General features: G+C 33.8%; 2 protein-coding genes across 2 annotated transcripts; both read left to right on the forward strand.

Annotated features, from left to right (window-relative positions):
• Nucleotides 1–5039: 5039 nt before the first annotated feature.
• LOC123690080 (chymotrypsin-2-like) lies at nt 5040–8184 on the forward strand. Its single transcript, XM_045632763.1, has 4 exons — nt 5040–5067; nt 5186–5381; nt 6089–6335; nt 8011–8184. The coding sequence occupies exons 1-4, from the start codon at nt 5040–5042 to the stop codon at nt 8182–8184; spliced, it is 645 nt and encodes a 214-aa protein (XP_045488719.1).
• Nucleotides 8185–11525: 3341 nt separating this feature from the next.
• LOC123689806 (chymotrypsin-2-like) lies at nt 11526–14423 on the forward strand. The gene is made up of 5 exons (XM_045631434.1): nt 11526–11635; nt 11842–12028; nt 12133–12382; nt 13817–13981; nt 14219–14423. The coding sequence occupies exons 1-5, from the start codon at nt 11587–11589 to the stop codon at nt 14369–14371; spliced, it is 804 nt and encodes a 267-aa protein (XP_045487390.1). The 5' UTR covers nt 11526–11586; the 3' UTR covers nt 14372–14423.
• The last annotated feature ends 1164 nt before the right edge of the window (nt 14424–15587 follow it).

Here is a 15587-nt window from a genome sequence, read left to right on the forward strand (position 1 = left end):
CTATCGCATGCTAACGTACTGTGCTGCTGTAGGTACTTATTTCAAGGACACGGGCGAGTTACAATACTGTATACATAATATTACCGTGCCTACACGCTGGACTGATCAGATTAAGTCCGCCGTAGGAGAAACACTGAATCAGTGCAGCAGGATGACCTCCAATAGGCAGCGGTGGCGGAGCGTCGTGAAGCGCATTACATCTGCGCCTTCTACTTCTACTAAATAGCGATCACGACCGCTCTGGCAAGAGCGTACCGAATGAGAAGAAGAAGAATGTAAAGCAGATTGCTTTTTACCAGAATAGTTCTTATTTATTTTACACATTAGGCAATGGTCAACGTAGGCCCTTACTATGGAAGTCATATTAGGAAACCAAAAATATTCTCTAACGTTTTTCTTAGATTATTTATTACCTTTTACGATTGAATGAATTAATATGCTTCGTGCGTGTTTTGACGGTAGTATTAGAATTTTTACACAATATTATAATCTTGATTGTCATAATAGCCCTTAGGTTGGATTCGACCATACAAGGTTAAATCTTAATCTTAGAATAAATCGCCAGTTAATCGAGAGTAAATAAACTTTACGTTTTACCATCTACAATTCTAAGAATAGTGGGCCTATTCGGGAATTGTTACACAGCCGTTTCGCACTAATAACTAATCTGATTTACGGAAAAACATTGAACTTACTAATTTACAATACAGGCAGTGAATCTGCAAATTATATAGCTAATTATTTCAACAACGTAGTAAATAGTAAATCCTTGGCACAGGGTATCTTAAGTGATCCTCAATCTCTAAAGAATTATCTTAGCAAGCTCCCTAGCCAAGTCAATACGATTGGAGTTATAGAACCGGATTCAGCAGAGATAGAGGTTATTATAAATAATCTTAAATCCGCTTCAGAACCATGTTATGATAACATCCCTACAAAATTTATAAAATGGCAAATAATATTACTATACTTATAATTACTAAAATTTGTATTCTATCAATTCCCTCAATCACTTAAATGCTCAATAATACACCCGATACATTAAGGTGGTAATAAAGAAGACATAAATAACTATCGACCCATTTCCGTCCTTCCATTTGTGTTTCAATAATTACATTTCTATGACGTCATACATCAAAAAAAAAAAATTATTTCCAATACAATTGGTAATTTAAAAATAAAGTTAAGTAAATTGAAATGTCAAATAATTAAGAAATACCTTGAAATGAAAAAAACTCATTAGTCGATATTAAATGTTTAACAAAAGAAACTTTAAAGTATTTCGACGACATCCACCTGCTTAGTGTCTTTCACTAGAGGTCCTCCCAAGTCTCCCTGCAAAATTAACAGCAAAATTGCAGTTTACAGAGGTATACCGTATGATCCTATGACCATTTTCAAAGGAGCGAGAGGCATTAGACAATGGAGCATTTATTAATATTTTTTCGTTCCATGCATTTCTTGACTCGAACAGTTAACTCGTTAAGTCCAGATCTTATTATTTAGCCTTTCATTTTATGCCTGTTTAATAATAATAATACATTAACTAATAATATAAATAATAACTAATACTAAAAAGATAAAAATAACAGTAATTAACAAACAAAAATTAAAACTTAAACCACATTACGATTTAAGAGCCTGCAAAACAAAGTTACAGAATGTTGGTAGACTGTTGTAAAACACATCAATATGATCAACACCCAAATCTCTTATACCTAAGCCTCTTGAAGTTTTTGGCCTCTTATACAGTATGTGAATAGTGAAGATTTCTTTTTTTTCGAAAATTTTATGCAGCAGCACTTTCCTTCATTTAAAATCATTCTCTTCAGCCCGCACCATATGTTAACTCTGTTTAGTTGCTCCTTCAGAAAATCAATGTCGATATCGTGTTGAATATGTTGGTACAATTCATCAGTACAAGTCATCAGCGTACATTTTAAAATTGCACTTAAATTACATGCTTAGTCATTTAAAGAAAATAATAAAGAATAAAGGCCCTTATTACGACCCTTGTGGTACACCCTGTACAGGCTGACCGTTAGACACATGCCCTCGGCTCTTTACTAGTTGTGTACTATTTTTTAATTACGAGTCACACCACCTAAGCAATGACCCATGAATTCCCATGGAAAAGATCTTCTGCAGAAGTAAATCGTGGCCGATAAGGTCCTGTCCGTTGTCAATTCCCTTCGCTATGTCCTCAGTGAAACCAAGCAAATTCGTAGTAGTGGATTTCTTTGGCATGAAACCATGTTGCTCTGGGTGTATATTCTGTTTTACTTGCCGAAAATCCTGTCCTGAATAAGAGACTCAAACGTTTAAAATGCATACGAGAAATTTATAATCTTGCTGTGGGTAGTTTAGTGTTGTTTAATTAATATATTATTACGTAGATCAGTTGTCTTGTATATATGTATGTTATAAAAGATATATCAGTCATCAGACATCAAAACATCGATATCAGACATAATAATTAATTAAAAATAAAGTATGAAAAAAACAAAAGAAAAGACGCATAACATTATAAAAAATCTTCGAAACTATTAAATTTTTCCAATCAGGCATTACTAATGAAATTTAAAAAAAAACTAATTAAAAGAAGGTAATCAATTTTTTATTGAAAATTCATTAGGTTATTTATTTTCTACGACCAATATCAAAAATAGATAATATAGAGATGAGATATATCGACATTTATTTTTATTTTTGTTAAATAATTATTATTTAAGCAAAGTACTAAAAATGTGATTAAGCAACCGTGTTTATGAAGATGTAATGTACACTTATGAAAGTCAGAAAAAGAAATATATTTTAAATGCTTCTAATTTTAAATTTACTGCCAGTTCTCAATTCAAGGGCGTAGAACGGAAGAGTAGAACTGGCAATAAACTCTCCGCTACTCTTTTTAATCGCCAAGTTTCGGTTTTTTTTTCAAGTTTTTCATCAACGCAGTCAGTCAACCCCTTCCCCCATTACGCTGTAATAATAGCTGAATACTGGGCGTTGACATTTCTAATGACGTTCATTTTCGCGTACATCTGGAAAACAAGGCTATATTCCTTGAATGATACCTCAAAAACCTTCAAAAAGTTTCGTTTGCTCAGTAAGGCAAGACGGTACTTCACTCCGGGCCACCCCTTACAACTTAATGAAGACGAAATTGGGCCCCACATGGTATACTGTTCCCAACTGTGCCCCCCCCCCTCGTACCAGCTCCTTCCAATTTTCTCTGCATCTTCTACCGCAAATTAGTCGAATTATTTTAAGTAAATGCAGCGCTTTGGAATCCTAGCTATTGTAAAACTGGGCGCGAGAAACTAAAATGCTAACAAGAGCTTCGGTCGATTGCAAATGTATTTAAAATATCGGTTTACGACATAACAGAGAAAATACAGCATTTAAAGACTCCATATAACCTAGAGGCTCCCCCGTTCTCAAAATCCAACAGATAGATACGTTACAAATTGTTATGCCTATGATAACTTATACTTTTTAAAGGACTCAAATAAGCCATACAGACTTGTTCATTCAGTAAGGTGTATTCCTATTAAAACTATATTCAAAAGAAATTACAGTCACGGCAATTATACATTTAGGAATGTGACATTAGAAAGAGAACATTATTTACGATCACTTTACTCAGATTTTTTATACATTTAACATCAACTAATGCAATTTCACCTGATGAGACTAAAAATGACGACTTAACGCCACCTCATACAATGGTAGGAACTGATAATATATTGGATTCCGACTTAGTTAACTCATCAACAGCAAAGAGAGATGAATGAAAGAGAATACAAGATGTAATAATTGAAGTTGAAATGAATATGCCAAGTTAATTTAGTCTGAAATCTACCAAGGACTTTCTATACTATACCTGTTATAAGCAATAATGAATTATTACCAACATATCAAACACCTGTAACATCGGCGATTAATGAGATTATTATTTATGGGACCTTCCACACTTCAACATTCAAAGTGGATAAACAAGCCACTTCCCAATGTGGAAAAATAATTTGCAGCTTATGACCCCATCGTCAACAAAAAAGTCCTTCCTGTATTAATTTTATTTCGACAGGAAAGAACTTTTGTTTTGATACATTCAGAATAATATCATAATAAATCTGAATCTCTTTTAAAATACGTCCTCGATCTAGCTAAAATTTAACGATTTCGGCCTATCAGAGTTTCGGTTATGGAATTTGCGGGTAGACTTAACATTCGTGGCTAGAAACAGGACCATATTTTGTTAAGTCGGCGTTAGTTGCTTTTTGCGGCGTATTATTATTGTTTTTAATTTATTGAAATGACATTCAACACCTTAATAATGTACCTCTAATTGAAAAGAAAAGCGAAAATATCTTGGATTATACATTTACAATAACAACATGGACAACGCACATAAATCATTAAATAACTAAATTATCTTCTCTAAGAGGTTCCCGTAGACACATAGTTCGGCGCCTTCCTCGTAAAATCCGTCTTCTTATTTATAATTCTTGGAAAAATCACACGTTCTTTAACTTATTTGGGGAGCCGCAACTAAAACTAACAAATTTACATCTTCAAATTGCTGAAAATAAAGTAATTAAATTGCTTTTTCATTACCCATACTTAACTTCTATACAAGAAATCTACACATAAACAAAAGTTATGAGTATAAAACAGTTATTTCAATACAATAACAGCTTATTAATCTACAACATTTCAAATGACTACATACACACTAATATTACTTTCACTAAAATAATAATAATCAAAAGCGCAGAAAACTTCGCCCTCATAATTGAATTCTACCTAAGTAAAGAACCAATTACGGTAAAAAAACATTGAGCGTTGGGGTGTAATAGACTCCCACAAAATATAAAATGTGCAGGCAGTCTAGCAATATTCAAATTAAGATTAAAAGACCATCTATTGAGTGATCCCAATCTACGGAATTGAAATTTCATCCAAGTTCTACCAAGTTTTTTTTTTCAAATTGTTACGTTAGCGTGTAAGTGTTCTCATTTAAGTGACTGATGTCTATTATGAGAATAAATGTCTTTAAGCCTAATGGTTGTTTACCTGTCTACAAGGCTTTTTTGTGAGCGAAATCTAATCCCACTTCTGATTTGAAAGCTTTGTCTTCCCCCGGCATAACAACAAAATTTTATCATTATTTGTAAAGCCGCAGAACTGAAAACCATTAAGGACTCAGAAGTTGATTCTGGCGACGCATCCGGTCGAGTCGTGGGTGGTTCAGATGCGCCAGACGGTGCCCTTCCCTACCAAATATCTCTGCAGCTAACGAAGCGCGACTTCGCTCATAACTGTGGCGGTGCCATAATTGCTGACAGATGGGTCCTCATTGCTGCGCATTGTGTGACTGAGTAAGTAGCATTTTATTTACTTTTATGGTAAGCCCTTGATTTTTATTCAATCGCTTGTGTACCAAAATAGTCTTCACATGCAATAGTTATATCGTTCTTGGGTACGACATATCATTTTTCTACTATTTGCAACTTCACGAAAATGGGGTAAAATAAAATAAATAAAATACGATTATTTTGGAACATAAGATCATCTAGGTATTATTCCACGTCAATCAATTCGAACTTGTAGGCATCCCTACTCATCGGCAAAGAAGACAGAGATTAGATAAGGCTTAAGCCATAAGAAAAACAATTTTTTCAGTCATATTTATTAATACTTGCAACAGATTTATATACATTCACTGATACTTACAATCAAAAAGTGAGGTTAACCTCAAATAAATATTAAAATAATGCTCATACGTGTTAAATTTATAAAACGAAATGTATAATCACTATCACTTTTCTTGTAAATTCACTTAAAGTTGAACAAGTCTTTTTATTTTATCACTTTTAAATTAATATATTGTTATTCTTATTTCAAACCAAACTTCAAAACTAATGTATTGTTGTTATTATTATCATATATTACATTATATTCTTTACGTCACTATACTAAACTTTGATAAAAAAAGTGACATGGCGCGTAACCGAAAAACGTGACGTTTTCTTACAAAATTTCTCCCATACGTCGATAAAGAAGTTACACTTCAAAAATGTTTCAGTAAATCTCCAAGTGACATGGTCATTATGGCGGGATCCAACTTACTCAGTGAGGGAGGCACTAGATATAAAATTGACAAAATCTTAGTCCATCCAAAATACACCTCCAAACCAAATAAGAATGATATTGCTCTATTGAAAACTGCTGAGAAGATTAAATTTACAGACAAAGTTAAACCTATCGAAATAGCAACCGAGGACCCCGAACCAGGAGAAAAGTGTAAATTAGCTGGATGGGGATACACTACCGTAAGTAAAATTTGTATCTTTCGACAAAGGCCGATTTTCTTATTTCACAGAACCATTTAAGAAAGTAACTCCTGAGTATCAAATCTATTTCAGTATTCAAAAAATGCCAAGAATGCCAAGGAAAAACAACGTTCTTTTATATTTTAAAAATCTTTGGCTATAGGGAAAAGTAAACATAATAATCCTATGAAAGTGTAAATTTTATATAATACGAGAAAATCTTGTTTGTTTAAATTTTCCCTGTATAAAAATTCTTAAATTATGATTATTTTTGAATGAATGATTTTGACAATGTTTTTGAAAGTGGCGTTGGAATAACAGCTGCTTATAAATGCTAGTACATTATTTAATTGGAAATTATCAGTCAGTATATTGTGATGTTTGGTAATGATTGGTGAATGGGTTGGCTTTTATAATTGCAACTACAAGTTTTATTCCATAACTGAGTAAAGTTTTTATTACTCAGAAAAAATGAATCAGGGCTATTATGGCCGTTGGACCTCTTACGAGCTGTAGACCGCTTTTTCACGAACTCGGTATTCTGACAGTACCGAGTTTGTATATCGTTGAAGCGGTCATGACTGTAAAGAGGCATCCAAAATTATTTCAAACATTTAAAGAAACTTCCTTGCATATACCGAGGGATCCAACTCGGCTGCGGGTGCCTGCATGTTGCACCACGCTATATTCTAAAAATTGCTACGCCATGGCCGTAAGAATATTTAATCACCTTCCTAACATTCTGCGGTGCGAGAAAGTTGATGATCTTTCATCAGCCATCGCAGAAGAATATTTATCTAGCATGCTTCTGATTCTAATTCTTGGAATTGAAAACTGAGACGGTTTGCAAGTATTGTAATATTTCTGATTTAAATATAAAGTGACAGTTTCATATTTTAAGTTAACATTTGCAATTTTAAATCAAAGGCAAGTTAAGTTCATTTTGGAGTTATGTGTTTAGCACTTCTAACAGTTTTTGTCTCTATAATGTTAGCTTAGTGTATTTTATAATTATAATATTATAAGTTCTTATTTTTTTAGTTAATCTTTACATTATGAGTATGTGTAGAATATGAATCAACACTTAATTTATTATACAAAAACAGTTTTATAAGTAGGATTATGTTTTACACTTTAGCAGACTGCCTTGAGGTTCTTAATATATAGGAGAGTCTCTATTATCTGTTTCTCAAGACTAGTGATGCTGCAAAACTTCATACTCGTTGCCAGAATTATCAAATGTATTTAATTCCTGTAGATATCACGTTGATCTAGAGGTGAATCATTTTGTTGAAACAGCAAAAACATTTTTATGTGAAAGGTGAATTACGAAGGCCATTGCCTAAGGTTAAAAAAAAACAAATGTTTTAAACTAATTTATTTAGAAATAAAATTACAATTAACATTAAGGCTAAAGAACCTAAAGTAAGGAAATTGAAGAAGATGACGAAGAGGCTACAATTGCTGATACCACGTAATGTGCGGCACGAGTGATTCTTTATATATTGCGAAATGCAGATTCCATGGTATAGGGCTACGTAACAGGTGTTTGTAGTATTTATTACTGATAAATAGGTGTCTAGTTTTACTTACCTACTTGAATGCACACGCAATGTGTTTAGTAGGTACTTGCACGAGTAAGTTCTCAGTGTATTAATATAAAACCACTTTACAGCAAAACAGGAAGAACCTTCCTGACAAATTACAAATGTTGGACGTGAAAATTATATCGGAAAACGCATGTAAATATAATTTTGATTTGCGACAATTTGAAAATACATACCCTATTACTCCTAACCACATATGCACTTTTAATAAGGTCAAAGAAGGTGCTTGTCAAAGTAAGTAATTGTTAATGTCTTCTTTACTTTTCTTAATAGTTGCACTGCAATTTGTTGATTTTAGTAATTTGTTGCCTATGTCAAAGAAAGTCTGTCCGACCTTAATTTGCACACTTTAACCGAAGATTGTAGTGAATTTTAATTTTCACTACAACATTACTTGTAAGGAAATCGTTGTATCCATAATAAGGCTCCAATAACGTATTCGAATCGAATTTGTAAGCATTGCCCAACGATAAAAAATAAACAAGTAAAACTAGGTATTTTTTTACTTGTTTATTTTATTTTTATATTATAATTATGAATACATATTTAAAAAACTGAATACAGTTTTTTTGCACTAGTGAGATAACTAAACATGGTTTCAGGGTGATTCTGGTGCATCATTAGTGTGCAACAATAAATCTTGTGGTGTTTTCTCCTGGAACATTCTGTGTGCTAAATGCTGTGTGTGTGTAGTGTGCTAAAGCCCGACCTGATATCTATACGAGAACCAGCAAATATGCCACTTGGATTAAGAACACCATGGAAGCCAATAAGTCTTAAGAGGGACGGAGACCTTTCCTGTGCTGCTAGAAGCCGCTGCTGGAACTCATCCATTTTGGAGGACACCATTACTGACACATAGATCAATGACTTTTTTAGCTCTTCCATAATAACAATGTATGTTGATTGAGAAATAAATCCCAGTCACAGAATCTTGCTTTCTCAGAGACCAATAAAGTCTCAATAAAAATCTTTACTTCACTTAACAAATAAGCAGATTAAGCGTAGGTGATCTAATTAAGTAAGAGCCCTCAGAGGTCGTACTTTGCGATTCATTTAAGACTTCAACCGGGATATTACCTTCTTCATAAAATAATAAAGCCTTGTTTCATTTACATATACCTTAATTTACTTTTCAAATGTTGTTAGTTGTGTTGTGATTGATTAAAATTTCAAAAATTCTTTATTCAATGTTCAATAACAATTAAAAGTGCTACATGTCCAGTGTACATTATTTCCTGGAATGAAACAAACTTCTAACTAAACACGTTTTTTTTTAAAGCCGTATTGCTCTTTTTAAAAACTTATAAGAAAAAACAGATAAAAACTAAAGTTATAATTTTTAGAAGTTTAATATCAATAATGAGGTAAACTGGGAACTATGCAATCTTTAGATGAGATTTGCAATTTTAGACATATGTAGATTTAACTAAATAATTAATATAACTAAAAATATAAATAGGGTAGCACCGAGACCAAAAGAGTGGACGGCAGGCAATCACAATAGGAACGGTCAAGCGCTAAGGCTAGCGCGAGCATCGATAACGCGACGCACGCGCATTCCGGCTCTATATCACTTGATAATAAGACCGGAGGTCGCGCGCGACGCGATGACCAATACTCACGCACCTGCGCGGGCCTGTTATTCATCGCACTCAAGAAACAAGTGATGGGGTAATTTGTATCTGTTGTATTTATAGATGTAAGATAAAATTTTCTTCCGCGTTTTACAAAGGTTATTAATATATTTATTTTTACTGGGTCGGTTGTTAAGTGAATAGAATTTCTTAGATAGTTTGTATATAAACTCGTAAATAGTGGGAAACTTAATATTTATATGAAGATTTAGGAGGTTTGTTTGAAACGGAGTATTAAATGCATATTTTAATGCTTTATTTTGGACAGATTGTAAGCTGTTTAAGTTAGTAGGGCACGTACTGCTCCATACTGGGCAGGCATAGGTTATGCATGGTCGTACTAAGGTGCGATATACACTTAGCTTAGTTTTGCTACTGAGGCACGATCTTCTATCAAGGATGGGGCTCAGTGCATTCAAAGCCTTCATGCTCTTGAGCCTAATGTGTTGCGTGTTAAGGGTCCAGTTGAGTTTATTGTCCACCCAATATGACACCCAAGTACTTAACAGAGCGACTCCATGAAATCGCATATCCTTCAATGTTGAGGGTACGAGATGGCAGCGACCTAGTCCCGGAAAACATAATTAAAAATTTTAGAGGCGTTAATTTTTAATTTCCACTTCTTGAAAAGGTTGTCAATAAATCAAGTGAAAGTTGGAGGCGACTTATTATCAAATCCGGGTCTTTGGAAGAAGTAAAGGAAGCCGTATCGTCGTCGTTGGTGCGGGTTTGTATGGGTATATCATTAAGGTATAGTAAAAAGAGCTGGGAACCAAGAATTGATCCTTGGGGGACTCTGGCTAGGAGGTTGTGTTTAATTGAATTATATCCCAAATGTTAGTTGTAAAATGTTCGTCGCCTGTGGATATAGACCTATATTCTTTAAAGGTCTCCTTCGACCTTTCGCCGTGGTTACCTTCCTTTTAATTAATTATCACAAAAATTTTACTTTACCCGCCATATTACACTGACTATTTGTTCGAGTCTTCGCAACGCATAGCGATACTAGATGTACTTATTTAACATTACCCCCTTACATTCTTATCTACTTTATGTTTCCAATTAAAAAGTAATGACGATATTTTAATTAAAATAATTGTTATCACTTTTGAATACAATTAAAATACTAATTGCTATGGAAAAATCCAAGGAAGTTAATTATAATGAAAAGTTCGAGTAATGTTTATCTCGTGAAAATGTTTGCACATTTAAAAAACATCAGCCGGGTTATATAGTCTTTTTTTTATATATTAGGGGGGCAAACGAGCCTGCGGGACGCCCAAAAAAGGCAGTAATCGCAGCGCATAGACACTCCATTTTTAGTGGGTGCGTTGCCCGCCTTTATGGGAGGAGTACGCTCGAATTTTGAATTGTTGGAGATCGTATCTCTCAGAGAAGACCCCGGCCGGTAGTCGATTCCACAATTCGCGAGTTCGCAAAAGAAAATGCCTTGTGAAAGGGACTGTGGAAGATTTCCAGCCATCAAGGTGATGTATGTATCTAACACTAGTCTATGCAAAACCCCGGCCAGTCCGCGTCAAAAACGTCTTAAAACTTCGATCTTAGTACCTGCTTCTACATACCAAGGCAGGGGACGAATATGCTGCGCCTCAAAACAAGTTCTACCTAGTTCTTCCCAGGGAGGAGGAGGTTGCTCGATGATCGAAATAGCGGATATTGATAGCGATCAACTGCTTCTTGCCCAATCATGCTTGAACATAAAACTAAGGTTATTTTTTTATTTACTTGTGAAATTAGCTTTTACTTCCTTTCATTCTTCAAAATTTTGCAATTTCCATTAAGTGACAAACATAGGTACAAGTTATAGAACAACGTTTAGATATTTCTAAACTGAAACTCAACACCAAAATTAATTATATTTTTTTAAAGTTATTGCCGTGCTTACCAAAAAAGTATGTTTCTGGTAATTTTTTCATGTTTAAAATTTAGTATAAATATGTCGCTGAAAATAAGAAATGTTACATTCAGGACAGGACTGCAATAAAAATGTTTTTTCATTTTGGAATATTAATTCTCTTGTCCCAAGGACTCTTTGGTAAGATATTTTTTTTATTATATATTTTTTATACGCAATATTGTGCAGATTTCGTCGATCCAAAAGAATCATATTCATTACATTAATTTTAAACAAGAAGATACCATAGTTTTCAAATAAGTCTGCAATAAAATAATTGCAACTCAGATTTATGAGCACAAACCTAATAAAATCATGTAACCCAATAAAATGAAGTATTTTCATAGGCGAAGTGAACATTTCGGAAGCTATAGATGGAGACAGCCGAATAATAGGTGGCGAAGATGCCACTCCAGGCATGGCTAAGTACCAAGTCTCTATACGTTCCCATAATGGAGAGAAAGAATGGCACACTTGCGGAGGTTCTATTATAAGTCAACAGTACGTCCTAACTGCCGCGCATTGCATTGTTCAGTGAGTAAAATTTTTTAATAGTTTAAATTTTGTAAAAGTTATTATTTAATGTGGAACGAAGAACTTTTATGATGTGTTATTGATATACTTAAAATAACTTATAGGAAACAAGCTGACAAGATGTCTATAGTTGTTGGCAGTCACAAGGTCACCAAAGGTGGCGACCGTTACAAGATTAAGCAATTGGTGCCTCATGAGAATTTTTCAAAAGCCACTATGAAGAATGACGTAGGCGTCGTACAAATCGAAGGCAACATCCAATACAAGGACAATGTTCAACCAGTCGAGTTGTTCAAACAACAGGTACCCTCTGGAACGAAATGTCTTTTGACCGGTTGGGGAAAAGTAACCATCGTGAGTATATTATATATTTTGTCATATCCAACTTCCGACAAGAGACAACTAGTATTTCTTCGGGCATATGGAACACAAACGCCTTTCGGCCTAGTAATCATACACATTGGTTCGCGCTTAGGGATCGGATCGAATACGCCGTAGTGTATAAACTGAGTCATTAGTCACACTGTTCTCTCTATTTGATTGCACTTGAGAATTATAAGTACACTAGCGGACCCGACAGACGTTGTCCTGTCTACACGTCTTTAATTCGAAAATTTCAAACTTTTTTTAATAAGCTAAAACATTCTGGACCATTTTGATGAAAATTATTATTCAAATGTTATGACAATATCTAACGATTCAGCACATGGTCTACAATAACACAATGATAACAAAACTTTTTTTAATTTGATCGCAGCGCTAACTATCGGGACAGACTAAAATTAAAATTCGAATATTATTTAAAATTTGACACTGCGATGATAGCGCCGTCTGTCGGATCCAATGTAAAACATTCCAAAATCAACAACTACTAATAAATTAAAAATTAATTAAAAAAACATTGTCCAGCGGACAAAATTGTGAATCTAAACCATTCCCAGATCCCCTTGAACACACACAAAAAATTTCGTCAAAATCGGTCTAGTCGTTTGAGAGAAGTTCAGTGACATACACTCTCACAGAAGAATTATATATATAAAGATATACTAATAAACGCACGCTCTCACTCACTCACTCTGAAACATCCTGAAAATGCTAACATCAAAATGGCCACATCTGAAAAAAAAAGAAAGACTGAAAGAAAGAAAACTTACTTATATAACAATATAATTATTGTATTTTTTGTTTTTTTGTTTTTTGTTTGTCTAAATTATTGTTTAATTATTACAGTGCACTCACTGTCCCAATACTAGGATTCTCTTTGTTGTGAACAAACAGGCTCTTCCTTTTCACATGGAAACTGCATTTAACTTTATGATTTCTACATAACGCAAATTTATATTTAAATTTTATTTTTGCACAATAGGAATATTTTCTGTATCAGCATAGAACAGGTTGACAAGATTTTCTTTGCGATCTTAAGGAAGTGAATGTAATGTGAGTTTTGAAATGTTAGTGATAATTTTGTTTTTAAGGAAGTGGTTAAAGATGAAAAAAGGGTGATTTTCTACAAATGTAATGTATGTAAAGGATGTGATAGAGGCCATCTTGAAGCGATCTTAAGCATTTCAGTTGGCTGAAAACGTCATGCCTCAAAAAGTTGTCGATAAAACCGAGAAAATATTTTGTTCAACCGTCTTCTTAAAAATATATCAAATTTATATTCAAATATTAACTGTAAAAAGAGACAAAATCTGAACTTTTGAAGAATATACATAATTTGAACGCGTTTAATACGTTCTTAATATATCATATTTCTTCCATACTAATAATCGATTAATTTTACAGAGCGACAACATTTATCCGAACGATCTTCAAATGTTGTACTTCCGAACTATGAGTAATAAGAAGTGTACTGAAAGATTAACACTACGCGCGTCTGTTCGGCGGGGTTTGCCCCTGGATGATGGACAACTCTGCGCTAGGCGTCCCCCCGGCCAAGGCGTATGCAATGTAAGTAAAGTACCACATTATATCCTTTTTTGATAATATTGTTAATTTCAAAAAGTACGTGGACGTGAATGAGAGGAAGAAGTTATTCACAAATAATATTTCTGACGCTAAAAGAGCTTGAAGAAGAAGGATCGGGATTTTTTAGATCCGATAATGAGCGACATGCTCTAGGATTAGAAGACCGATCAAATTCACGCTTGTAGTTACACTTTAATTGTTATTAAATTCCTCTTGCAGGGTGATAATGGTGGGCCCCTTGTTATTGAAGAGGATGACAAATATCTTCAAATAGGAATCGTGTCCTGGGGAGTTCCCTGCGCCACAAACTATCCAGATGTATTTACTTCAGTCCCTGGTAACTACGCTTGGATACAGAACAAAATTAAGTGATCATATTCATAAATATTCGACATTGTAACATATGATCGTAATAAAATTTTGAATAAAAGTATATTTTATTATATCCAAAATTTTCTTGATACAATTATGATATCAAACACCTTGTTTAACAAATCGATTAAATTTTTTTACAAAGAAAAGCCTTACAAGCAAAGATCAGTCGAATCTTTTAGATTTGTTCAACCTTGACATTTAGTCTAGAAATTGTACTTGTACAAATTTAAGATATTATTAAAAAAAATATTTTATAGCTTCACTCAAACAAATTTACTACACGGTGTTTTTTATTAATTAGGTAAATGGAAATATTATAGTCATAGTCTTGGTCGTAATATCTTTATTCATTTAGGTAAACATGTACACTTATGAACGTCAAGAAAAACAAATTAAATTAATCGTAAATTTACATTTACCACCAGTTCGCAAGTCAAGGGCGTAGAGCTGGTAAGAAGAACTGGCAAGAAACTTTCCGCCACTCTATTCAATCGCCAAGATTTTAATACAAATTGTTTGAACTGGAGCAAATCAATCCCAAGGATTAGGATCATTTAGGTATTCGTCACATTTATAAAAGGCTTTATTAATTAATTTACTTTTAACAAGGACTTTGAATATATTTAGTGACAGTTCTCTAATTTCGCTTGGGAGTTTGTTGTAAAAACGAATACAATTTCCATATAAGGAGTGGTTTATCTTTTGAGTGTGCGGCCTGGTTGGTCGCACACTCAAATTAGTTCTATTACGCGTATTATACTGGTGAAAGTCACCATTTGTTTTAAAATCGTTTAAGTTTTTTTGTACATACAACAAGGCTTCAAGAATATATTGACCGGATAATGTTATAACATTTAGTTCCTTAAATCTATTCTGTACCGACTCCCTCGGGGAAACACAACAAATACCCCGAACAGCCCGCTTCTGCAACACAAATATGGATTGAACCCCACAGTAGAATACCGTACGACATAACGCTGTGAAAGTAGTTTTCTTTACTGCATATGCTGCAGAGCTCAGCCTATTCGAAAGAGTCTCTATGTGTGGGCCCCACTGGAGTTTACTATCTATTGTTATGCCTAGGAAAACAGTTTTGTCAACAAAGTTTAGTTCACTGCCCTTAACTTTCAGGTTACCAATATCTCGCTTTACGTTATTAGTTGTAAATCTAATACATTTTGTTTTATTCTTTTTTCTTTAAGCAGTAAGTTAT

The sequence above is a fragment of the Pieris rapae genome, chromosome 2 (genome assembly GCF_905147795.1).
Source record: "Pieris rapae chromosome 2, ilPieRapa1.1, whole genome shotgun sequence".
NCBI classification, from domain to species: domain Eukaryota; kingdom Metazoa; phylum Arthropoda; class Insecta; order Lepidoptera; family Pieridae; genus Pieris; species Pieris rapae.